This window comes from Lissotriton helveticus, chromosome 10, assembly GCF_964261635.1.
Source record: "Lissotriton helveticus chromosome 10, aLisHel1.1, whole genome shotgun sequence".
Classification (NCBI taxonomy): Eukaryota; Metazoa; Chordata; class Amphibia; order Caudata; family Salamandridae; genus Lissotriton; species Lissotriton helveticus.
In genome coordinates this window covers 234,575,836-234,601,505 of record NC_136071.1, presented here as the reverse complement: position 1 = coordinate 234,601,505, position 25,670 = coordinate 234,575,836, and the positions used below count along the sequence as shown (strand labels likewise).

The 25,670-nt window shown below is 46.3% G+C and overlaps 2 protein-coding genes across 7 annotated transcripts in view; one reads left to right on the top strand and one right to left on the bottom strand.

Moving 5' to 3' along the window:
* Positions 1–8,952, bottom strand: part of TOM1L2 (target of myb1 like 2 membrane trafficking protein) — a 501,785-nt gene extending 492,833 nt beyond the window's left edge. For 4 of the 6 annotated variants that reach the window (XM_078665198.1, XM_078665200.1, XM_078665197.1 and 1 more), the window contains exon 1: positions 8,815–8,951. In XM_078665198.1, the coding sequence (XP_078521324.1) occupies positions 8,815–8,866 (52 nt within the window). In that variant the 5' untranslated portion in view covers positions 8,867–8,951. Of the gene's footprint in view, positions 1–8,814 lie in introns of all 6 variants that reach the window. The other 2 variants (XM_078665196.1, XM_078665195.1) reach the window with 1 other exon arrangement.
* Positions 8,953–9,661: 709 nt separating this feature from the next.
* DRC3 (dynein regulatory complex subunit 3) overlaps positions 9,662–25,670 on the top strand; it is a 162,001-nt gene continuing 145,992 nt past the window's right edge. Inside the window, exon 1 of the mRNA XM_078664218.1 lies at positions 9,662–9,850. The gene's annotated coding sequence lies outside the window, so the exon portion shown is untranslated. The remainder of the gene's footprint in view (positions 9,851–25,670) is intronic.

Here is a 25,670-nt window from a genome sequence, read left to right as displayed (position 1 = left end):
TCTGCATATCTATATAAATACATGCATACATATACATACATATGCATGTTATGTACGTGAAAGTTTGAAAAACACAAATAAAAGCAAAGCTAAAAAACCACCTAATTACAAACAGAATTGCTTTAACTTAAACGAGGGCGAGACCTATTGCATTTTCAATGCTTGTTTTTTATATACTGATGTACTTATTGGATGTACTCATGCATGCAGTCAATGCTCTGATCTGACACAGAGCCAGAGTAGCTTAGTCTAGTAGGGATGCACACAGAGACAGAGTGGACAAAGAGCTGGAGAACTCCTCCACCCACCAATTTCCTGCCAATGAGCAACATATCTAGAACAGAGACTGACACCCAACCCAGGCAGCAACTCGATGCAAATCAGGTATGGGACCTCGGCAGCAGTCTTCTTTATGAGCGCCTTTGCTGTGCCATGGCAGTTGCACATACTTGCCAGCCAGTACCATCGCTCACTGTTGTTTGCGCTTTCTTCAACCTTGTCTCAAAATCTCGAAGGTGGAGTGCCCGACTAACAGTAGATGACAAAGACTGGCATGGGTTACACACCACCACCCATGCTCGCCCTTACCTACAGCTGCTCAGATAGATCAAGTGCCTTACAGCCCTGCGTGTACGGAACAACAAACATTTCTGACAATTTCCAGTTAGCATGAATCAACAATTCAGAAGGTTAGTCACAGTTCCTTGGAAAGTTGGACTGCCGTCCCAAACGTTACACTTAGTAATGCCGCTGGCAACTTTTAGAACAAGCATTTGCAATGCAACAGGTCTTGTATTCTGAATAAGTTCGAGCTATTGGCACTGTACATGACAATGCCTTTTATTTACACCTTTTGAAAACCTGCAAGCGGTGCGTAAACACGCACTTTGTACTTATAGCCCTTTATACGAGAAGCAAGGCTGGCAGTAAAAGAGGAGCAGTTACTGACAGCTTTGCTTCTCATAAGCAACTACTATAAGTGCATGTTTATGCACCGCTTGCAGGTTTTCAAAACACAAATGAAAGGTATTGTAATTTACAATACCAATAGCTCAAACTCACACAAATGCGAGACCTATTGCATTGCAAATGCTTGTTGAGTTCTGAGACGGGGGTGGCAGCAGACATGGAAAGGTAGGGACCGTGACGCCAGGCCGTGCGTTTCAAAAGCAGGAGGAAGACTACCTCTTTGCACGCCTGCAGGTACTACAAAACGCTGCAGCGAAACTGGTATGCAATAAAATAGACTGAGGTCAGCATCAATGTGCATGAAACATCTCCACTGGCTTCCCATAAGGCAAAGAGCAGTGTTCAAGATACTCAGTCATGCACATAAGGCACTACACTGTAGTGGACCAAGAATTTTACAGAATAAAATTGAATTCTACGTTCCCACAAGGTGCCTACGGTCACTCCATCAAGCGCAGGCCAGGACAGAGCACATAAGGTAAGTGAGGGCAGGAGGACGTTCGTACTGGCAGCAAAGAAGTGGAATGAACTACCTCAAGACCTATGCCCTACAGCAGACTATTTGGTTTTTAGGAAAAAACTTAAAACCTATTTATTTCCCAAAACCTAGATCCACTATTCCTGCTAGCAGCTGTGTAACGAATTCTTGCAACCTAGTGGCGTAATATCCTTCGGAATGATTGTTAGCGCTCTATAAATAAATAAATAAAAAGAAGAGGCAACTGCAGACAAAACAGACCTTGGTTTTTAAATGTACAGCAAATGTGGCAAGATAAGAGCAAAATTTACAGTACTGTTAACTACAGAGCTCTATAAACCACAATCACTGGTCTCGAGGGCTCCAGCTTAAAGAAAGAAATAGTGCTTGCAAGCTCCGAGTAACAACACATGTAAAAGGGGCAGTCCTTGAAAATGGGCGGAGCTTTTAAACCCCATATCCTGAATACAACATGTCTCGCATAGACAGCGCAAGCCTAGGCAAGACCTAAAAACACTTATGAGGCATGGATATTTCTTTTCCAGCAAACGATGCTGTTTGTTTAAATTCTTTTATAACTTACATACGTATCCATAATAAAATGTTCTCTACACTTGGAACATCTCTCTTATGTTTTCCAGTACAATGTTTGACAAGACAATACACTGCAGGGTTTTTTCTTTGCTTCGAGAATTTATAGTCCTAGTTTCATTCTAAAATGATTATTTGAGATGGAGGAAGTAACGCGCTGTTTTCTACTTACCTGCAATAAAGAAAGGAAATACCTCGAACTGCGTTTGGCATTCTCAAAGCAGGGAAACCTTTTGTGATGGACTATTAATACGGCGCTCCTCGTCGTGAGAATGCCCCCCGCCTATCGTGCTGGCCGCGGACCCCGTTCATCAAGGGTTCCGTGGAGTTGGAGGTTCCATCAGTTGCAGGCGTGGTGACTATGCGGAACGCTGCGGTTTTTCCCCCATATCAGCCCACTAAGGGGAATGCAGTATATTAATACAGAACCAGCTGCTACCACTTTGACAAAGACTTCCACCATGGTTATGAACTCCGTTGCCCAGAATGCACTGTCGAGTAAGGGCGGAGAAGGACATATAATGAGCAGCTGTGGGTGACTGTTAAAGCCAGTGATCAAGGGCATTTGGCCCGAAACATGTTTGGCGTATTTGAGATGGAGTAAGTAACGCGCTGTTTTCTGCTTACCTGCAATAAGGAAAGGAAATACCTCGAACTGCGTTTGGCATTCTCAAAGCAGGGAAACCTTTTGTGATGGAATATATATATATATATATATATATATATATATATATATATATAACGCTCCTTGTCCCCTTCTTTCCTTTCAAAGAGACACAGCACTCACGGGGGGAGAGTTAAGGTTTTTATTTAAACTCTCAAACGCACCAGACGCGTTTCGGCATCCGCCTTCCTCTGAACAGGAGCGATAAAATATATATATATATATATATATATATATATATATATATATATAATCACGCTCGAGTCTGTACCACAGACGGCGGGGCACTGACGGTGGGTGCCGCTAACACGGTGGTACGCCTGTAACAAATGTCGCTCCAAATCTCCTCCCCAGCCGGGAAAGAAAAAGGCAGCACTCACGGGGTGTGTAGTCAGTCTTCCAAATTTTAATAACGTCCTTACAGACGCGTTTCGGGTCAAGCCCTTTCTCAATGTGTCAACACGAGTGTTGTACACGGACTCATTTTTAAAGTGCAGCGTGCGATATTACAGAGAAAGAGAGGTAGGGCTACTCATGAGTGTTACATGAGCGCCATATTGGAATGTGCACATCGAGCACAAAACCATGTTTATACAATTCATAGTCAAAAAATGGAGATAATAAACCATAATAACTATCACATCAGTATTTACACATTGCGCCGTGAATCGGCCACCCTAGTTCATAGTTCTACAACCACGGTGAGATAATATAATCTAGCCGTGAATCGGCAATTGGTAAAATACACTGCATTAAAAATGCGTTATATCATCATTCACATTTTAAACATCAGATAATATTATCATGACAATCCAAAACGTATATCTCGCAGTGGAGTATCGCTAACAAAAGGCAATGTAAGTTCATGATTGTATCGCCCAATATCGAACACATTCCCAATAGAATATTTTTGACGTGGATCGGCACTGGCGGTTCCCAGAATAGAAACCGCAAAAGGAACCTCTCCAAATACCAATATTAGCAAAATAATTTCCCTGCAGATTGTAGTGGTGGCCCTGGTAATGTATCTTAGTATTCATTTTCCTAGGTGGATGGCCAGTTCTTACCCGCTGTTCAGACCTGTAGGGATTTTAGTTTGCAGGTCAATGATGTAACGGGACTCTAAGCGTCTAAGTTTAGTGAGTCTGTTGCTGCCCCTTTCGTGTTCTGGCACCAGGTCAATACCAAAGTACTGTAAGTCATCCCTGTTACTGTGATGTTTGATTGCAAAGTGTTTAGCCACTGGAGACGTCATGTCTTTATTGGCTATGGCGCGCATGTGTTCTAAGATTCTTAATTTTACGCTTTTTATGGTGCTCCCAATATATCTTAATTTGCAGGGGCACAACAAGCAATACACCACGTGTGATGTTTGGCAGGTGATGAATGAATTAATGGGTTTTCGACTTGTTAGACCTGGTATTTCATAACCTAAAACCCTTTTGCTGTGCGCGCAGGCCTTGCACTTGCCACAGGGGAAAAAGCCCTTCATGTCTGCCACAGTGTTGACTCTTGCTTTTGGGGCATCTAGGTGGCTGTGTACTAGGAGATTCTTAAGTGATTTCGTTTTTTAAAAGTCACCAAGGGACCACTTGGGATGTCCATCCCAATGCTCGGGTCAGTTTTTAAAATGTGCCAGTTTTTCCATAATGTTGCCTTCACAAAGTTGGCATCCTTAGAGAAAGTTGTTATTAGGCGGAATTTTCCTTCTTCGCCTTTCTTATCTGTCTTCTGTTTTAGCAGCTCGTCCCTGGGTATTCTGCTAACTCTGCTCAACGTCTGGTTCAGGTGGGTAGAATTATAACCTCTGGCTTTGAATCTCTCAATGCTTTCTTTGGCCGCATTCTGAAAGTCTTCCTCACAGGTGCAGTTGCGTTTAAGGCGCAATAGCTCACCGTAGGGAATGCTTTGTTTGAGGTTTGCAGGGTGCCCACTGTCGGCATGTTTCCAGCCGTCGGCTTTCGGTACAAAGAAGTGATCACCTGGTTATTTAATACAGTTATTTGAAGGTCGAAGGCCTTTTTCTTTCCCGGCTGGGGAGGAGATTTGGAGCGATATATATATATATATATATATATACACACACACACACACACACACACACACACACATACATACACATAACATACATACATATACATTTGAATGATGTTCATTGGACATCTGGGAAAGCCTTTTTGCTAGAGAGTGTTGCATAAATAAAACCCCAAGCCTTATTCGGAATTCAGTCTTTGATAGGTCTACTTTTATAAAAGGTGAAATACTTTTCCAGGTTGCGTTTTGTGTTGTTTTTATTGCTTCGTCGTGTTTGAGCCTCCATGTGGGAGCGCGGTATTCTCTATTATCTGGGAAGGCAAAGCAATACAGGTCATGGTTTCATTTATCAGACAGTGGCTCAGTCATTTAACTAGAGGGAACAGATCAGTTTAGAGAGACTCACTTGGATGAACTTTTATACTGCAGATGTCTTGTATTATCTACAGGGTGTGAGCATGAATTCTAATAAAGGACCACATCCGCCTTCCATCTTTTCATGGCTGATAAAGTGAGGGTCAATAATTTCGGTAATTTCGACATTTGTTGCTTGCGTAACTTAGTCATGCGAAATAAGAATAACACAGAAATCGATTACAACATTATTTTCTAAAGGATAGATGATAGCTTCATGCAGAGCCATGCTGCGGTGGACAGAGCTGTTATTTACTGTACCAGCTGCGAGATGTGAAATAATTTAAGGCTTTGTTAATTGAAATCTATGGTAGGCTGCCTCACACACACAGCAGAACACGCCTATGCATGTAGTATGCCACACCAGCATGTGTTAGAAAGACTGACACAAAATGGACTTTTTACTGTTACTAAAAAGAAAGCAGCACAGTACTTTGCAGGCTTTGAAAAATCATTAAAATCTTACTAGACCTGTAGGTCTAGTGACAAACAATCTACTCAACTGAATTGTAATGCTCTGGACCCATAAACTGGTCTCAAATGATGTGGTCACGAGCAATCCACTGAGCCGCTGTTTCTTCATTATCACACATGAGAACACCTTCAAATATGCAAATTCTGCATGTCTGAACAAAAAAACTTTTTTTATTTGATTTAATAGACTAAACTTTTGTTCCATATATAATACAAATCTAGGCCCATATAAGACACACATGGCCCCTGACTTGGCTCTTAGTTCATCAACAGCATTGTCATCAGGGTGGGGGCAGAACGGTTTCTCAAATCATGTTTAAAAAGTATCACTTTTAATAAATACATAAAGCATGACATGGTAGTACACGGTCATTTGCAATCAGCAGATTTTACATTGAAATGGCCAGAAACTTTCCCACTAACATGTGGTTTTAATGATAAAGTTATATAGTGTACAATGTTTGGAAACCAAGTTTCTGCAAATATGTGCCATTCGAACATCACCAAGTAAAGTGTTCTGAATTGTTTTGCTCCCATTTAAATCTTTGTTTACATCACACTTCTTAATTACAAAAGATAATGTGCTTTTCTAATTCCTGACATTTTGAAATAGTTGTACTATTTACTTACAGGTTATTTAAATGCTTTGTGTTAGAAAAAAACTGACATCTTTAGACAGCTCACTTGACAAAACCCAATAACTGTAGTAAGAGAAAGAAAAATAAACTTTATTTTCCAAACAGCAATTAGCAAAAAGAGACAAACTGATATTTAACCTCTTCCTTGAATAGACAGCAAATGTGTCAAGATAAAAACACAATGTAAGGGCTTCTTTTTTGCTCATTTGTGGAGTCCCCCAAGGATCCTTCCTTAGCCGAACCCTTTTCAACATGTACATGGCACCCCTTGCCCACGTCATAAGAGTCCATGACATCAACATCTTCTCCCACGCTGATTACACATAGTTCATCCTCTCCCTCATCAACAAAACACCACCACAAGGACTAACTTCACCGCCTGAATGACCAACGTGATCAACTGGATGAGGGAGAACTGCCTACAAGACAAAACGGAGATCCTGATCTTTAGAAATAAAAGCTCCCCATGGGACATCTGGTAGCCAGCCAAACAGGGACCAACGCCCACCCTCACAGACAACGCCAGAAACCTCAGGTATCATCCTAGATGACAAACTCAATGAATAAACAGGTAAACACAGTCACCTCGTCCTGCTACCTCATTCTCAGAATGCTACAGAAGATCTTCAAACGGCTACCAACATATACAAGACACCCTGTCCCCAAGCCCTTATAACCATCAGACTAGACAATGGATTCGCGCTCTACATCGGCATCTCCAACCAGCATACTCTAAGACCACGGGCCATCCAAAACACCACCACGGATGAATCCTAGAGGTCCCCAGAAGCGCCTGCATTACTCCCTACCTTGCATAACTACACTGGCTACCCATACAGAAACGATTCTCCATTAAAGTTGCTCATTCATGCCTACAAAGCCCTCCACAGTACTGACCCTCAATGACTGACTTCAACTCTACCATCCAACCAGAGAGTTTTGCTCAGCCTAACTCACCCTTGCATCTGCAGAACCAAGTCAGGAGGGTGCTCTTTCTCCTACCAAGACCTGGATTAAACTTCCTCATCAAAGCAGGACCGCCCCTTCACTACTCAACTTCTGCAAGATACTGAAAGCCTGGCTGCTCCAATAGGAGCTCAGCCTGACCTACGTTCCTGTACTAGTGCTTTGATACCCTCACAAATGATACCCTTACAAATGATAAGTATCGCCATACAAATTGACCTAAAATAATATAACATTACTAAATCAGCAGTACACAAACACTGGGTTCCACGCACACACTAAGCACAGCATTAATACACTTACAGACGATATTGCAAGCACAAACAACTGGGACAGGCCCTAGATCTAGAGGTAGGACTATATTTTGTCACTCATGGCTATAGAGGGACTTTAGTGACAGTATTCACTGACAGGAAGACTACACAGACAATGATCAGATGCTCTGCATTTTGTTCCACGTCACAACATTTTGTCTAGCTTATTGAAATGAGAAAGGCTATTGCAAGTTGTTTTAAATCAGAGGAGTACATCACTGTCTGGTTTGCTCTGAATCCTGGAACATGCAGTGTTTCATTATATTGATTAAAAATAAAGACATTAGGGGCAGAAAGTAAGTGATTAAACCTAGGCTGGATAGGCAAACAGATATTTCTGAGGTGCGTCAGTTGGGAGATAAACAGAAATCAGAAATGCGAGTTCTTTTAAATACCTACAAGCATATCACAAAAGAAAAGACATCCGGGGGTCCTTTTTCGGTATCAGTATAAGTAATTTATTGTATGAAGCATGCTGAAGGCGAAAACTCAAAAAAATAAATTGGTTTAAGATTAAATAACACCTCTACCTCCCCGAACACCCGTGATGTGATGGTGCACAGAGAAGGCTCTGGAGATTGGGCTTTGGCTGAGAAAACATGTACGCTCCATCACTACTCTTAAAGACTGCTGTGTTACATAATAAGGCGGCTCTATGCAGCCGTACGGTTGACGTCGGTATACACTGTGATTGTTTAAGATAGGTTCGGTGAAAATTTGAACATGCACATTAGTTAAAATGGACAAACTCGCATTTCCACCAAGGCTCTCCTCTTGCTGAATCACAAGGGTGAGAAGTTAGCCATCCTGCGGCACCGGGTCGAATCATGATGCAACACAGCAGTATTAAAGAGTGGTGAGGCACTCTGTGACCTGTTTTTAATCTATTAAAATGTGATGAAGTCCTCCGAAAGCAAGGGCTGTCACTGGAAATCCGGGATGTCTGGTTATCCTATTTCCACGTAGACACTTGAATCTGCTGCTCCAGGTTCAATGCTACAATGCATGGTTTTAAGCGCAAACTCAATAGAAATACAAGACGTGCTGAAAATGCTATACGCAATCAACCCATGAATGCAGAGCAGCTGGTAACCCTTCGGTACTGCATACACACCACTAAGCATACCCACCGAGATACTAATTACTACACATGTTGTAAGCGCTGCTGGTCCAGACCATCAGTAGTTTACCTAATCTCCTTACCAACCAGACTTGGACGACCCCTCCCTCACACCCTCCTTCCCCGGCTTAAGCCGCCCTCACACAACTCACCGATGCACTGCCCCACCGGGGTACTAAACGGGTTCCCCAGTAGAAACTCCATCTTGATGACAACAAACACCAGCGGAGACTCACCCACTCTGCTCTGACATGGGCAGTGCCAGATTCCGCCAGCCCGAGTCGCCGATTGGTTCTACCCGGAGTTCCGACTATGTCATTGGATGTTTAACACATCAATAAACGCATCTTCAAATAGCTAACGTACGTGATTCGTCAAACAACTTGCCAGTCAGTTCATCAAAGCCTAAAGGAAAATCTAGAGCTAGGCAAAAGTGATGCTTTCAGTTCAAAGACGTCACAGTCTTGACTGCCAACAATCATAGACATTAAAAACGGACAAACATACCCTTCACAGAACCCCTCGACCATTTTCACACTGTTCACAGAACCCCTCGACCATTTTCACACTGTGCTTCATTGATAGAGTAAAAACTGCATACAAACGCCTATCATTTTGATAAAATTCATGTCGTTTTTTTTTTGATAATGTAAAAATATCTATCATATGGACATTTAAAAAGTATAAATTGGTAACGATGTTTATACTGTGCATGTTCTCAAACACTGTGTCCCTCCCAATAAAAGAGATTAAAAGGATTTAATAATCAAATATGTTGAAAATATTCATCTTTGCACGAAAGAAAACATTGTTTCAATTTATATTGGTTTCTCCTATGAAAAACAACACCACGGAAAGATGGCCGACGGAAAAATGAAGTACTGCCCTACAATTAATATCTTTACTAATATGCATAGAATTCTCTAACACAATTGTAGAGTAAGTCAAATGGATCCAACAATCTGTGCAAGTGGACAGAAAAAGCTATCCTCAATTTCAACTTTCCCGTAGCTCTAAATTTATGATACCGGTAACACTTTGAAGATGTCAGCGAAATTTGTAGTGTGTGTTTTGAAATGGCCCAACTCATGCCGTCACGTGACCAGTTGCCTTGGTAACTAGGAGACTCTTACGGGTTGCGAGACAGTGTAAACGCCGAGAAAGCGTCAGACTACGAAACTGGAACAGGTTGGCACACACTTTTTTTCATTTTTATTTAATGAAAAGATTAATCTAGAAAAATAAAAAAGAGCAGGATTCTGACCTAATGCAATAGGAGAAACGACGCAATACTCTCTGATTTTATGGCAATTGTGGTTAAATAAAATCGTGCACAAATTAAGTAAATGGCCAGTAAAAGACATACAAATGGCAACATTTAAACAAGATGAACATTTGATCCAGAAAGCGTCATACAGTAGCGTCACATTGAGATGTATTTGACAGAAATGGATTTAGAGTTTTTTGATGCAATGCATTTTCTAGCTTTGTACTGTATACACTCGATAATAACTGTGTCCAAAAAGAGGGTGCCACCTTTGTGGAATTCGTTTTTGTCAACCTTATCCATATAATTCACGTTTGTGTGTTCGTATCTATATTTTAATTGTGCTGTCTGATACTGAAGGTATTTGTCGTTGCAAAGACGATCCAATAATGAGCATAATTCACACAAACAGTTAAGGTAGCCATGTCTGTCTGCTCCCCTGGCGGGACACTGAACCTTTTATTAGCTACTACGACGTCATGAGCTGATCTCTAATAACTTAACAATGAAAGTTAATTGTACGGGTAATTAAAAACATACAAATACAAGAATACAAATAACAATAATTGGAAATAAGCAATAAAAAGTGTGAAAAATAAAAGTGACCCTAATCATGCTCAGTGATGTAGTAAAGTTAATTAGTTGGTGTGGCAGTAGTGTCAGCTCGGTCCTGTATTACAGAAAGTAAGAGGGGGGTATTAGTCACAGGTGCCAACTGCATTTCTTCTACACATTATATACTAGTTGTCATACTAACATATTTATATGGTGACAATAAAAGCCAATTATACCAGAGTGTGAAGGTAAATGCCTCAGCCCTTAATGTAAACATCCACGTGGGGCTACTCTTACAGAAAGTAAAATCTCATAAATCAAGTGGGAGGAGGTTGATCCTCTGTCTCAAACTGTAGGACCGGTTTGGGGTTGTTCTTTTTTTTCCAGTGACCACCTTATGCTGTGCCCCAAACTAAGCTTTTGTGTACAGTCATGCTTCTCACAACAGGTAGGACTGAGGCAGTCTTCGACTTGAAGAACCAACAACTGCTGCACAAGAGGCCTGAGGTTTCTGCACCTGGCTGTCATCAGTCCAACTGAGGACATAATCATGAACAGAGTGACAGGGAAAAGGGCAAGGCAGCCTTAGAAATTTCCTCATCTCACTCAAGAGAAGCTGCAGTGCCACACTAGACCCCTACAATCCACCAAATGATACTGCTCACAGCAGCACATTTATATCAAAAGGCCTCATGGAATTTCTAAAGGTAGACTTGTATCCAACATTATCCTCACTTCAGTGTCTGGATTTTTTTCCTGTAGCCACAGAAATGCAAGCAATATACATCCACTGTCTGGGATAATAGTCCTTACCAAAGCCATGGACATTCAAAATGAATTCCACTGGCCCCATTACTCAGGCTTAGTCACAGACATACTCAGGTTTACTATTGCTACACGTGTTACACTTTATGCGTTATAACCAAGTCAGGGACAGTAGTCCTCACGTAGTCATGGACATAGATCTCACAGTTGGGTACTCTGGGCAGGGAACACTCCCTTATACCATGCAAATTAAATTCCTATCCCAACACATCATAACATCTTCAGCAGAGCTTGTTTGAATGATCTCAAGTCGTGCATATTTTGTGTAGCCATCTAAACTTGCCAAGAATTGGCACCCATCGGAAAGGCTTCTAAAGATTGAATTGACACACACCAATGAGCCTGTCAGAGAGTCCACAATAACGACATAAGCTGGATGGTCAGGGGTAGAGGAGGCTTTGACAATTGCATACTCTCACACTAGTGCTTCTAAATGGCAAACCATATTTTGCTCCTGAGGCAACCTTTCACTTTTACTTCCCATGGTGTCCGTCATGAGCCAGCTATAAGACTTAACAGTGGCAGGGCTCATCGCCCTAGATCCCTCAACAAGAGATAAATGATTTCTAGCAAACAGCCTAATTGATCATGGACTACATGTCTCTGGTTCCTGTCATATATCTCTGCAGCTGCCAGTTGCAGGCAGACTAGATTGGGTTTCTGTTCCGATATGATCTCTTTAAGTGGCATAAAGAAAGGTCTCAAATCGATCACTCGTACATATTCTTTTTTCCAAACATTTAATTTTGTCAATTTTTGTACATAATTTCATAAAAAAGACAAACGGCATCCGATGCACTATGCAACTATTTTGTTCCAGCCTAAATGCAGCTAGAGTATAAAAAATGTTTTTAAACACACATTATTGTTTTCAATTGCAATTTCAAATGTCGACAAATCTCAACAAGCTGAAAGTGCATACAACCTCCCACCCAGACGAGCCCAGGATTCCTGGACAATCCTAACAATCAATAGGAATACTACAAGGTTGGAAACATTATTATTTCAATCACAGCACCATCATGCACATCCAGGGTCCCTTGGTCGATGTATTGCGGACCCACCTATAAGGAACAACAGGAACGTTTTGATGATTCCTGGTGACAGCTCTGTTTTCCCATAGAACTTTAGTAGAATCAGCCGTAAAGTAATCCTAGCACATTTTTGTACATAGATAACTGTGTGGCTCATACCTATCCAACTTGTCCTCTAATCAAAGATCCATCATACCCTAACATATCCCCCACTTTGACGCAGAGGATCCTTGGAAGTGTGACTACCACTGAGTCCCTAAGTCCCTAAAATAAAGGGAGAGGGGGAATTACCCAGATTTATTGGGTTCTGAGAGTCATAATGCGCAGTCACAGGTAGAAACAAGCATTGGCATAGCCAATAGGTCTCGCATTTGGGACCTTATAAGTGTTTAGCCATGCAACAGTTGGTGTTTTTGCACCAAGGATATTCTGCTGCATAACTAAATACTTATAGGGTATAAAAAGCGAGACCTATTGGCTATGCCAATGCTTGTTTGTTTTTTGTTGCTGTTTTGTTTAAGTTGCCAGATCTAGAGCTGGACATGGTTTTTGTTAACAGTTCTTTGCATCAAATGAACTTGTTTTCATTGCTCTGAATGTTGTTTCCATTCTGGTTGTAGGAATCAGTCATTCCCGGGGGTGTGGGGGCTGCCTAGCTGTGCGCATGCGCCGAACTTTGCAAATGAGAAAAAGCCTGGTGCAGGCGCAATTTACAAGTGTGGAGTGAGTGAGCCCCAGGCAGCATGACTCACTAACACAGGACTTCATGCACTGCACCTGCATACTCAGCATGGTTTAAGGAAACTCGACCCACTCCCTCCCAGGCATCAAACACATATTTACCAAGAAATTCTGAGAAGAGCCTGCCTGCTGCACTGACGACTGGTGGTGTGTGTGCCTGGTGAAAACGTGCATTGACCGCTGGTGGTGTGTGTGCCTGGTGAAAGCGAGCACTGACGGCTATGGTGTGTGTGCCTGGTGGCAGTGTGCACTGACGGCTGGTGGTGTGTGTGCCTGGTGGAAGCGTGCACTGATGGCTGGTGGTGTGTGTGCCTGGTGGAAGCGAGCACTGACGGCTAGTGGTGTGTGTGCCTGGTGGCAGTGTGCACTGACGGCTGGTGGTGTGTGACTGGTGGAAGCGTGCACTGACGGCTGGTGGTGTGTGTGCCTGGTGGAAGCGTGCACTGACGGCTGGTGGTGTGTGTCCCTGGTGGAAGCGTGCACTGCCGGCTGGCGGTGTGTGTGCCTGGTGGAAGCGTTCACTGACGGCTGGTGGTGTGTGTCCCTGGTGGAAGCGTGCACTGACGGCTGGTGGTGTGTTTGCCTGGTGGAAGCATGCACTGATGGCTGTTGGTGTGTGTGCCTGGTGGAAGCGTGCACTGACGGCTGGTGGTGTGTGTTCCTGGTGGAAGCGTGCACTGATGGCTGGTGGTGTGTGTGCCTGGTGTTAGCGTGCACTGATGGCTGGTAGTGTGTGTGCGCCTGGTGGAAGCGTGCAGTGACAGCTGGTGGTGTGTGTGCCTGGTGGAATAGTGCACTGACGGCTGGTAATGTGTGTGCCTGGTGGAAGCTTGCACTGACGGCTGGTGGTGTGTATGCCTGGTGGAAGCGTGCACTGACGGCTGGTGGTGTGTGCCTGGTGGAAGCGTGCACTGACAGCTGGTGGTGTGTATGCCTGGTGGAAACGTGCACTGACGGCTGGTGGTGTGTGTGCCTGGTGGAAGCGAGCACTGACGGCTAGTGGTGTGTGTGCCTGGTGGCAGTGTGCACTGACGACTGGTGGTGTGTGTGCCTGGTGGAAGCGTGCACTGACGGCTGGTGGTGTGTGTGCCTGGTGGAAGCGTGCACTGACGGCTGGTGGTGTGTGTCCCTGTTGGAAGCGTGCACTGCCGGCTGGCGGTGTGTGTGCCTGGTGGAAGCATTCACTGACGGCTGGTGGTGTGTGTCCCTGGTGGAAGCGTGCACTGACGGCTGGTGGTGTGTGTGCCTGGTGGAAGCATGCACTAACGGCTGATGGTGTGTATGCCTGGTGAAAGCGTGCACTGACGACTGATAGTGTGTGTGCCTGGTGGAAGCAGGAGCATTCACAGTGATAGAAGACACAAATGAAACTGACGAAGAGGAGGGAGAGTGCGAGCAGAGGAGCATGATTCACAGCTAGAAGACACAAATGAATCTGACCAGGAGGGAGGGGGTAGTGCAAGCAGAGGAGCCTGATTACAGCAATAAAATCACAGATGGCAGCTGTGCACGTGCACAAGCTTGTGAACGCAAGCTTTAGGCCAGCAAAAGCCTCTGGTGGCACTTTTAAAAGCCACTTACTAAATGTCTCGAAGAGACATCGCATGCGCTGTCTCAGGCAAGACCTAAAAAGAGGGGGGTGAAGAAGGGTGTGATGGTGAGGGACCAAAACAATATGGAACAGAAGATGGTCAGGAAGTGAAGTAGGGAAAGGAGGTGATTGAGAGAGGGGATACGGGACATGTGAATGCATTGTTACAAATATTTATCTATCCCATCTGAGGTGTACATTTTTCTACAAAGAGTTACCATATCCTGTTAAACATAGCAGCCTGGTTTAAGTGTCTTATAGAATTCCCTTATGTTGCAGTAGACGGAAGAGATTTTCAATCCATTCATTCTGGATGGTACCATGTCCGACCTCCAGTGTCTCCAAGTGGAAACTTTGCCCACTGATAGCGCTATGGCCATCCATCTGCACCAATGAGAGGTAGAGCCTTCCACCTCATCATGTCTTGCATATGGTCAATGTTGGAAATGGCACTTTTTGCAAGGTTATCGCAAAACTGTTTGCTTCTTCCTCCTATTTTTTCCTGACCTGGCCTTGTTGGTTTTAGGACTTTGGGCACTTTACCACTGCTGATCAGTGCTAAAGTGCATATGCTCTCTCTGTAAATTGTGTTATGGATTGGTGTTTCCATGATTGGCCTATTTGATTTGCTTATTAGGCCCTAGTAAAGTGCACTGAGTGTGCCAGGGCCTGTAAATCAAATGCTACGAGTGGAACTGCAGCACTAAATGTGCCACCCACATGAGTAGCCCTGAAAAGATAATTCAGACCTGCCACTGCAGAGTCTGCGTGCAGTTTGTTACTGCCATGCCGACTTGGCAAATGCACCCACTTGCCAGGCCCTAATCTTCCCTTTTCTTACATATCAGTCACCCCTAAGGTAGGCCCAAGGTACCCCTGTGGGCAGGGTGCAGTGTATGTGAAAGGTAGGAGATGCCCTGGTGTGTGTGGCATGTCCCGATAGTGAATTACTGCCAATTTCGTTTTTCACTATTGAAAGGCTATCTGCCCCATAGGAAAGCATGGGAATTAAGTTATAACATCTTATAAATATAACTTCCCAGTGGGACCAGATAGGAAAATAAAGTTTAGTATGCTTTGCTGTGTTGGCATGCAGTGGCTGCTTCTGTCTTGGGCAGTGAAAGGACTGGATTTGAACTTTCTGCAATCTCTTTTTGTGAGTTTCTTCAAGGGCTTGAGGTAGAGCTTGTCTCCTGTTCAAGAAGACTCGGGAACAGCAAAGACTTCAAGTTCTTCTGCCCTCAGCACTGGGCACTGTGTGTTTTGTGCTGCAATAGAGGTTTCCCTCTAACACCAATGTGGGCAGGGAAATCTATGTCCCGAGGGTTGATACCTCAGGACATAGCAGGAGCCGGCCCTGGGGAATGTGGTGGTCCCCGGATCCATAAATGGCTCCACGAGGGGGACCCACTGCCTCCCTCCTTTTAAAGTGCATGGCCTAGCCCCAGCAGATGGTGGTCCCCGGGGCCCCAAACGGCCTGCAGCCCACTCCTGCTTTATTGATTCAGCTGGGCCATAGGATGTGGCGTTCCCCAGGGTCAGATTCAGCCTGTGGAGAGGGACCACGCGCCACTCGCTCCTCCCAACATCATCAAAAATAGGCCCACAGGATCTGGCCCACCCAGGGTGAATATAGAAAACAAGTGAGGGAGACCACGTTTGGTTTTTCTTCTTCTAATTTTGCTGCAGATTGGCAATCCATTGCAATTTTGTGGCAACCCCTCCACCAGGCCTAGGGGCAAGGGTATTCCTACCCTGACAATATGTTTTTTTATGTGACTTTTTTCTTGGGACTCTGTCGAGTCTAATTCCCAAGATGGCTGCCAACACTTTGTGGTTCAAGTGCTGGCAGCCAATCATATCTCAGCTTGAGATTTGTCAGATGCACAGAGGATTTGCATCCCTAGATATACAGTTTTCTTTTTTCTTTAATAATTCCCAAACTACTGAATGGATTTGCACCAAATCATAAAATGGCTTTTTCCGGTCCAAGAACTAGCTCACTGCCAAATTTGGTATAAATCTGTCTAGCGGTTTGGGCTGTAACTGTGTCTAAAATCCCTACAGAAGTTGCATGGGGAAAACTGTTTTGAGTCCCTCCTTTTTCTCAGCCCCCGCTTAACGAAACACCCCAAAACTTTCCACGTAGCAGCTGAGCTCAGGTGTAAACTAGTTTTTACAATTTTGTGAAGATTTGTCAAATGGCGCCAAAGTTATTAGCAAAACAAAAAATGCATTTCCTATGGAAACTAGGTTCTACCTATAAGGCCCGACGGACTCTTGCTCAAAGGGGCTGGAACGTATGCGGGGACCGGGGGAAGCGCTGAGGACACTTACCTGACCGGACTTCTGCTATCAGGACACATCACGTCGAGTCCCACACAGCACACATCCACTGCGACGAATATTACAACACTGGTTCCCCGCGCTACATCTTCCCATGCAAGGTGATCTCTGGGAGTTGTAGTCAACATTTGTCTACAGCTGATGGGCGATCATGTGACCAGGGGCTAACAGTGCTTGCTCCAATTGGAGCGTAGTGGGACTACTTTAAACGTGAATGTGATAACATCCGGACTACAACGGCATCTGAGGAAAGCTAACTACAGCCAACATGCATTATGCCCAGCTAATGGTTCAATAAAGTGTTTCCTGAGGAATTTCCCCATGTGGCCGTTTCCTTCGTGGAGAGGAGGGTCCATGTGATATTTCCGTGCCAACCAGAGGCGTGTTAAGTGGCCCCGTTCCACAAGCAGGCTGGAGCTTCACTGGACTCTGCTTTTGCAGCTGTTTTTCTTTGTCATGGTGTTGGCACAGCTCCGGCCCGCATCAGCGAGCAAGCGAAGTTCTGCTATCAGGACACATCACGTCGAGTCCCACACAGTACACGATATATATATATATATATATATATATATATATATATATATATATATATATATATATCCAAAAGACAATGTTTGCCCACGATGAGAGAGACCACAGGCAGCATAAATATTCATTCGCTTTATTAGATGGCAACACGCTAGCCAGCAGCGCACAGGAATCTTCCTTCATTTAAACAAGCCAGACGCGTTTCAGGAGAATAGCACTCCCTTCCTCAGTGGCATTACAACTCCAAACAACGGATGGTTTTCTCCACGCACCTAAATATCACTGAGTCCCGCCCCACTGGGCGTAGCCACCCTCGTGGCATTATGGTTCTCGTAGTGCTGGAAAGTTCTACTACATTGAGTGTCCGTGGTGGAGTGCTTTGAAATAAAACCCCAGTGGGTTGAAGTTCGAACCTGCTCTGCTGCACGGCTTTCTGCTATTGGTATGCCTCCGGGATATCTGCCTTCCTAGCGAGTCAGCTCTACCTGGTACTCCGGCCTGCAGCGCAGGGGGTCTCTTCTCGCGGCCGGGCAGGCCGCTGAAAATCCAAAAGACAATGTTTGCCCACGATGAGAGAGACCACAGGCAGCATAAATATTCATTCGCTTTATTAGATGGCAACACGCTAGCCAGCAGCGCACAGGAATCTTCCTTCATTTAAACAAGCCAGACGCGTTTCAGGAGAATAGCACTCCCTTCCTCAGTGGCATTACAACTCCAAACAACGGATGGTTTTCTCCACGCACCTAAATATCACTGAGTCCCGCCCCACTGGGCGTAGCCACCCTCGTGGCATTATGGTTCTCGTAGTGCTGGAAAGTTCTACTACATTGAGTGTCCGTGGTGGAGTGCTTTGAAATAAAACCCCAGTGGGTTGAAGTTCGAACCTGCTCTGCTGCACGGCTTTCTGCTATTGGTATGCCTCCGGGATATCTGCCTTCCTAGCGAGTCAGCTCTACCTGGTACTCCGGCCTGCAGCGCAGGGGGTCTCTTCTCGCGGCCGGGCAGGCCGCTGAAAATCCAAAAGACAATGTTTGCCCACGATGAGAGAGACCACAGGCAGCATAAATATTCATTCGCTTTATTAGATGGCAACACGCTAGCCAGCAGCGCACAGGAATCTTCCTTCATTTAAACAAGCCAGACGCGTTTCAGGAGAATAGCACTCCCTTCCTCAGTGGCATTACAACTCCAAACAACGGATGGTTTTCTCCACGCACCTAAATATCACTGAGTCCCGCCCCACTGGGCGTAGCCACCCTCGTGGCATTATGGTTCTCGTAGTGCTGGAAAGTTCTACTACATTGAGTGTCCGTGGTGGAGTGCTTTGAAATAAAACCCCAGTGGGTTGAAGTTCGAACCTGCTCTGCTGCACGGCTTTCTGCTATTGGTATGCCTCCGGGATATCTGCCTTCCTAGCGAGTCAGCTCTACCTGGTACTCCGGCCTGCAGCGCAGGGGGTCTCTTCTCGCGGCCGGGCAGGCCGCTGAAAATCCAAAAGACAATGTTTGCCCACGATGAGAGAGACCACAGGCAGCATAAATATTCATTCGCTTTATTAGATGGCAACACGCTAGCCAGCAGCGCACAGGAATCTTCCTTCATTTAAACAAGCCAGACGCGTTTCAGGAGAATAGCACTCCCTTCCTCAGTGGCATTACAACTCCAAACAACGGATGGTTTTCTCCACGCACCTAAATATCACTGAGTCCCGCCCCACTGGGCGTAGCCACCCTCGTGGCATTATGGTTCTCGTAGTGCTGGAAAGTTCTACTACATTGAGTGTCCGTGGTGGAGTGCTTTGAAATAAAACCCCAGTGGGTTGAAGTTCGAACCTGCTCTGCTGCACGGCTTTCTGCTATTGGTATGCCTCCGGGATATCTGCCTTCCTAGCGAGTCAGCTCTACCTGGTACTCCGGCCTGCAGCGCAGGGGGTCTCTTCTCGCGGCCGGGCAGGCCGCTGAAAATCCAAAAGACAATGTTTGCCCACGATGAGAGAGACCACAGGCAGCATAAATATTCATTCGCTTTATTAGATGGCAACACGCTAGCCAGCAGCGCACAGGAATCTTCCTTCATTTAAACAAGCCAGACGCGTTTCAGGAGAATAGCACTCCCTTCCTCAGTGGCATTACAACTCCAAACAACGGATGGTTTTCTCCACGCACCTAAATATCACTGAGTCCCGCCCCACTGGGCGTAGCCACCCTCGTGGCATTATGGTTCTCGTAGTGCTGGAAAGTTCTACTACATTGAGTGTCTGTGGTGGAGTGCTTTGAAATAAAACCCCAGTGGGTTGAAGTTCGAACCTGCTCTGCTGCACGGCTTTCTGCTATTGGTATGCCTCCGGGATATCTGCCTTCCTAGCGAGTCAGCTCTACCTGGTACTCCGGCCTGCAGCGCAGGGGGTCTCTTCTCGCGGCCGGGCAGGCCGCTGAAAATCCAAAAGACAATGTTTGCCCACGATGAGAGAGACCACAGGCAGCATAAATATTCATTCGCTTTATTAGATGGCAACACGCTAGCCAGCAGCGCACAGGAATCTTCCTTCATTTAAACAAGCCAGACGCGTTTCAGGAGAATAGCACTCCCTTCCTCAGTGGCATTACAACTCCAAACAACGGATGGTTTTCTCCACGCACCTAAATATCACTGAGTCCCGCCCCACTGGGCGTAGCCACCCTCGTGGCATTATGGTTCTCGTAGTGCTGGAAAGTTCTACTACATTGAGTGTCCGTGGTGGAGTGCTTTGAAATAAAACCCCAGTGGGTTGAAGTTCGAACCTGCTCTGCTGCACGGCTTTCTGCTATTGGTATGCCTCCGGGATATCTGCCTTCCTAGCGAGTCAGCTCTACCTGGTACTCCGGCCTGCAGCGCAGGGGGTCTCTTCTCGCGGCCGGGCAGGCCGCTGAAAATCCAAAAGACAATGTTTGCCCACGATGAGAGAGACCACAGGCAGCATAAATATTCATTCGCTTTATTAGATGGCAACACGCTAGCCAGCAGCGCACAGGAATCTTCCTTCATTTAAACAAGCCAGACGCGTTTCAGGAGAATAGCACTCCCTTCCTCAGTGGCATTACAACTCCAAACAACGGATGGTTTTCTCCACGCACCTAAATATCACTGAGTCCCGCCCCACTGGGCGTAGCCACCCTCGTGGCATTATGGTTCTCGTAGTGCTGGAAAGTTCTACTACATTGAGTGTCCGTGGTGGAGTGCTTTGAAATAAAACCCCAGTGGGTTGAAGTTCGAACCTGCTCTGCTGCACGGCTTTCTGCTATTGGTATGCCTCCGGGATATCTGCCTTCCTAGCGAGTCAACTCTACCTGGTACTCCGGCCTGCAGCGCAGGGGGTCTCTTCTCGCGGCCGGGCACTACGAGAACCATAATGCCACGAGGGTGGCTACGCCCAGTGGGGCGGGACTCAGTGATATTTAGGTGCGTGGAGAAAACCATCCGTTGTTTGGAGTTGTAATGCCACTGAGGAAGGGAGTGCTATTCTCCTGAAACGCGTCTGGCTTGTTTAAATGAAAGAAGATTCCTGTGCGCTGCTGGCTAGCGTGTTGCCATCTAATAAAGCGGATGAATATTTATGCTGCCTGTGGTCTCTCTCATCGTGGGCAAACATTGTCTTTTGGATTTTCAGCGGCCTGCCCGGCCGCGAGAAGAGACCCCCTGCGCTGCAGGCCGGAGTACCAGGTAGAGCTGACTCGCTAGGAAGGCAGATATCCCGGAGGCATACCAATAGCAGAAAGCCGTGCAGCAGAGCAGGTTCGAACTTCAACCCACTGGGGTTTTATTTCAAAGCACTCCACCACGGACACTCAATGTAGTAGAACTTTCCAGCACTACGAGAACCATAATGCCACGAGGGTGGCTACGCCCAGTGGGGCGGGACTCAGTGATATTTAGGTGCGTGGAGAAAACCATCCGTTGTTTGGAGTTGTAATGCCACTGAGGAAGGGAGTGCTATTCTCCTGAAATGCGTCTGGCTTGTTTAAATGAAAGAAGATTCCTGTGCGCTGCTGGCTAGCGTGTTGCCATCTAATAAAGCGGATGAATATTTATGCTGCCTGTGGTCTCTCTCATCGTGGGCAAACATTGTCTTTTGGATTTTCAGCGGCCTGCCCGGCCGCGAGAAGAGACCCCCTGCGCTGCAGGCCGGAGTACCAGGTAGAGCTGACTCGCTAGGAAGGCAGATATCCCGGAGGCATACCAATAGCAGAAAGCCGTGCAGCAGAGCAGGTTCGAACTTCAACCCACTGGGGTTTTATTTCAAAGCACTCCACCACGGACACTCAATGTAGTAGAACTTTCCAGCACTACGAGAACCATAATGCCACGAGGGTGGCTACGCCCAGTGGGGCGGGACTCAGTGATATTTAGGTGCGTGGAGAAAACCATCCGTTGTTTGGAGTTGTAATGCCACTGAGGAAGGGAGTGCTATTCTCCTGAAACGCGTCTGGCTTGTTTAAATGAAAGAAGATTCCTGTGCGCTGCTGGCTAGCGTGTTGCCATCTAATAAAGCGGATGAATATTTATGCTGCCTGTGGTCTCTCTCATCGTGGGCAAACATTGTCTTTTGGATTTTCAGCGGCCTGCCCGGCCGCGAGAAGAGACCCCCTGCGCTGCAGGCCGGAGTACCAGGTAGAGCTGACTCGCTAGGAAGGCAGATATCCCGGAGGCATACCAATAGCAGAAAGCCGTGCAGCAGAGCAGGTTCGAACTTCAACCCACTGGGGTTTTATTTCAAAGCACTCCACCACGGACACTCAATGTAGTAGAACTTTCCAGCACTACGAGAACCATAATGCCACGAGGGTGGCTACGCCCAGTGGGGCGGGACTCAGTGATATTTAGGTGCGTGGAGAAAACCATCCGTTGTTTGGAGTTGTAATGCCACTGAGGAAGGGAGTGCTATTCTCCTGAAACGCGTCTGGCTTGTTTAAATGAAAGAAGATTCCTGTGCGCTGCTGGCTAGCGTGTTGCCATCTAATAAAGCGGATGAATATTTATGCTGCCTGTGGTCTCTCTCATCGTGGGCAAACATTGTCTTTTGGATTTTCAGCGGCCTGCCCGGCCGCGAGAAGAGACCCCCTGCGCTGCAGGCCGGAGTACCAGGTAGAGCTGACTCGCTAGGAAGGCAGATATCCCGGAGGCATACCAATAGCAGAAAGCCGTGCAGCAGAGCAGGTTCGAACTTCAACCCACTGGGGTTTTATTTCAAAGCACTCCACCACGGACACTCAATGTAGTAGAACTTTCCAGCACTACGAGAACCATAATGCCACGAGGGTGGCTACGCCCAGTGGGGCGGGACTCAGTGATATTTAGGTGCGTGGAGAAAACCATCCGTTGTTTGGAGTTGTAATGCCACTGAGGAAGGGAGTGCTATTCTCCTGAAACACGTCTGGCTTGTTTAAATGAAAGAAGATTCCTGTGCGCTGCTGGCTAGCGTGTTGCCATCTAATAAAGCGGATGAATATTTATGCTGCCTGTGGTCTCTCTCATCGTGGGCAAACATTGTCTTTTGGATTTTCAGCGGCCTGCCCGGCCGCGAGAAGAGACCCCCTGCGCTGCAGGCTGGAGTACCAGGTAGAGCTGACTCGCTAGGAAGGCAGATATCCCGGAGGCATACCAATAGCAGAAAGCCGTGCAGCAGAGCAGGTTCGAACTTCAACCCACTGGGGTTTTATTTCAAAGCACTCCACCACGGACACTCAATGTAGTAGAACTTTCCAGCACTACGAGAACCATAATGCCACGAGGGTGGCTACGCCCAGTGGGGCGGGACTCAGTGATATTTAGGTGCGTGGAGAAAACCATCCGTTGTTTGGAGTTGTAATGCCACTGAGGAAGGGAGTGCTATTCTCCTGAAACGCGTCTGGCTTGTTTAAATGAAAGAAGATTCCTGTGCGCTGCTGGCTAGCGTGTTGCCATCTAATAAAGCGGATGAATATTTATGCTGCCTGTGGTCTCTCTCATCGTGGGCAAACATTGTCTTTTGGATTTTCAGCGGCCTGCCCGGCCGCGAGAAGAGACCCCCTGCGCTGCAGGCCGGAGTACCAGGTAGAGCTGACTCGCTAGGAAGGCAGATATCCCGGAGGCATACCAATAGCAGAAAGCCGTGCAGCAGAGCAGGTTCGAACTTCAACCCACTGGGGTTTTATTTCAAAGCACTCCACCACGGACACTCAATGTAGTAGAACTTTCCAGCACTACGAGAACCATAATGCCACGAGGGTGGCTACGCCCAGTGGGGCGGGACTCAGTGATATTTAGGTGCGTGGAGAAAACCATCCGTTGTTTGGAGTTGTAATGCCACTGAGGAAGGGAGTGCTATTCTCCTGAAACGCGTCTGGCTTGTTTAAATGAAAGAAGATTCCTGTGCGCTGCTGGCTAGCGTGTTGCCATCTAATAAAGCGGATGAATATTTATGCTGCCTGTGGTCTCTCTCATCGTGGGCAAACATTGTCTTTTGGATTTTCAGCGGCCTGCCCGGCCGCGAGAAGAGACCCCCTGCGCTGCAGGCCGGAGTACCAGGTAGAGCTGACTCGCTAGGAAGGCAGATATCCCGGATGCATACCAATAGCAGAAAGCCGTGCAGCAGAGCAGGTTCGAACTTCAACCCACTGGGGTTTTATTTCAAAGCACTCCACCACGGACACTCAATGTAGTAGAACTTTCCAGCACTACGAGAACCATAATGCCACGAGGGTGGCTACGCCCAGTGGGGCGGGACTCAGTGATATTTAGGTGCGTGGAGAAAACCATCCGTTGTTTGGAGTTGTAATGCCACTGAGGAAGGGAGTGCTATTCTCCTGAAACGCGTCTGGCTTGTTTAAATGAAAGAAGATTCCTGTGCGCTGCTGGCTAGCGTGTTGCCATCTAATAAAGCGGATGAATATTTATGCTGCCTGTGGTCTCTCTCATCGTGGGCAAACATTGTCTTTTGGATTTTCAGCGGCCTGCCCGGCCGCGAGAAGAGACCCCCTGCGCTGCAGGCCGGAGTACCAGGTAGAGCTGACTCGCTAGGAAGGCAGATATCCCGGAGGCATACCAATAGCAGAAAGCCGTGCAGCAGAGCAGGTTCGAACTTCAACCCACTGGGGTTTTATTTCAAAGCACTCCACCACGGACACTCAATGTAGTAGAACTTTCCAGCACTACGAGAACCATAATGCCACGAGGGTGGCTACGCCCAGTGGGGCGGGACTCAGTGATATTTAGGTGCGTGGAGAAAACCATCCGTTGTTTGGAGTTGTAATGCCACTGAGGAAGGGAGTGCTATTCTCCTGAAACGCGTCTGGCTTGTTTAAATGAAAGAAGATTCCTGTGCGCTGCTGGCTAGCGTGTTGCCATCTAATAAAGCGGATGAATATTTATGCTGCCTGTGGTCTCTCTCATCGTGGGCAAACATTGTCTTTTGGATTTTCAGCGGCCTGCCCGGCCGCGAGAAGAGACCCCCTGCGCTGCAGGCCGGAGTACCAGGTAGAGCTGACTCGCTAGGAAGGCAGATATCCCGGAGGCATACCAATAGCAGAAAGCCGTGCAGCAGAGCAGGTTCGAACTTCAACCCACTGGGGTTTTATTTCAAAGCACTCCACCACGGACACTCAATGTAGTAGAACTTTCCAGCACTACGAGAACCATAATGCCACGAGGGTGGCTACGCCCAGTGGGGCGGGACTCAGTGATATTTAGGTGCGTGGAGAAAACCATCCGTTGTTTGGAGTTGTAATGCCACTGAGGAAGGGAGTGCTATTCTCCTGAAACGCGTCTGGCTTGTTTAAATGAAAGAAGATTCCTGTGCGCTGCTGGCTAGCGTGTTGCCATCTAATAAAGCGGATGAATATTTATGCTGCCTGTGGTCTCTCTCATCGTGGGCAAACATTGTCTTTTGGATATATATATATATATATATATATATATATATATATATATATATATATGCAAAAAAGAAGTTGAAAAGTCTGGGTAGTAGAGCACTCTCAACACCAGCGACACTCTAGATCTGCTCACCTCAAATGTCTGTTTTTCTATCAAAGTCTTTAAGCATCGGATTAGCAAAGTGCCATCCACGGCGAGATATAGAAGGACAAAGTCTTTTGCCATTTC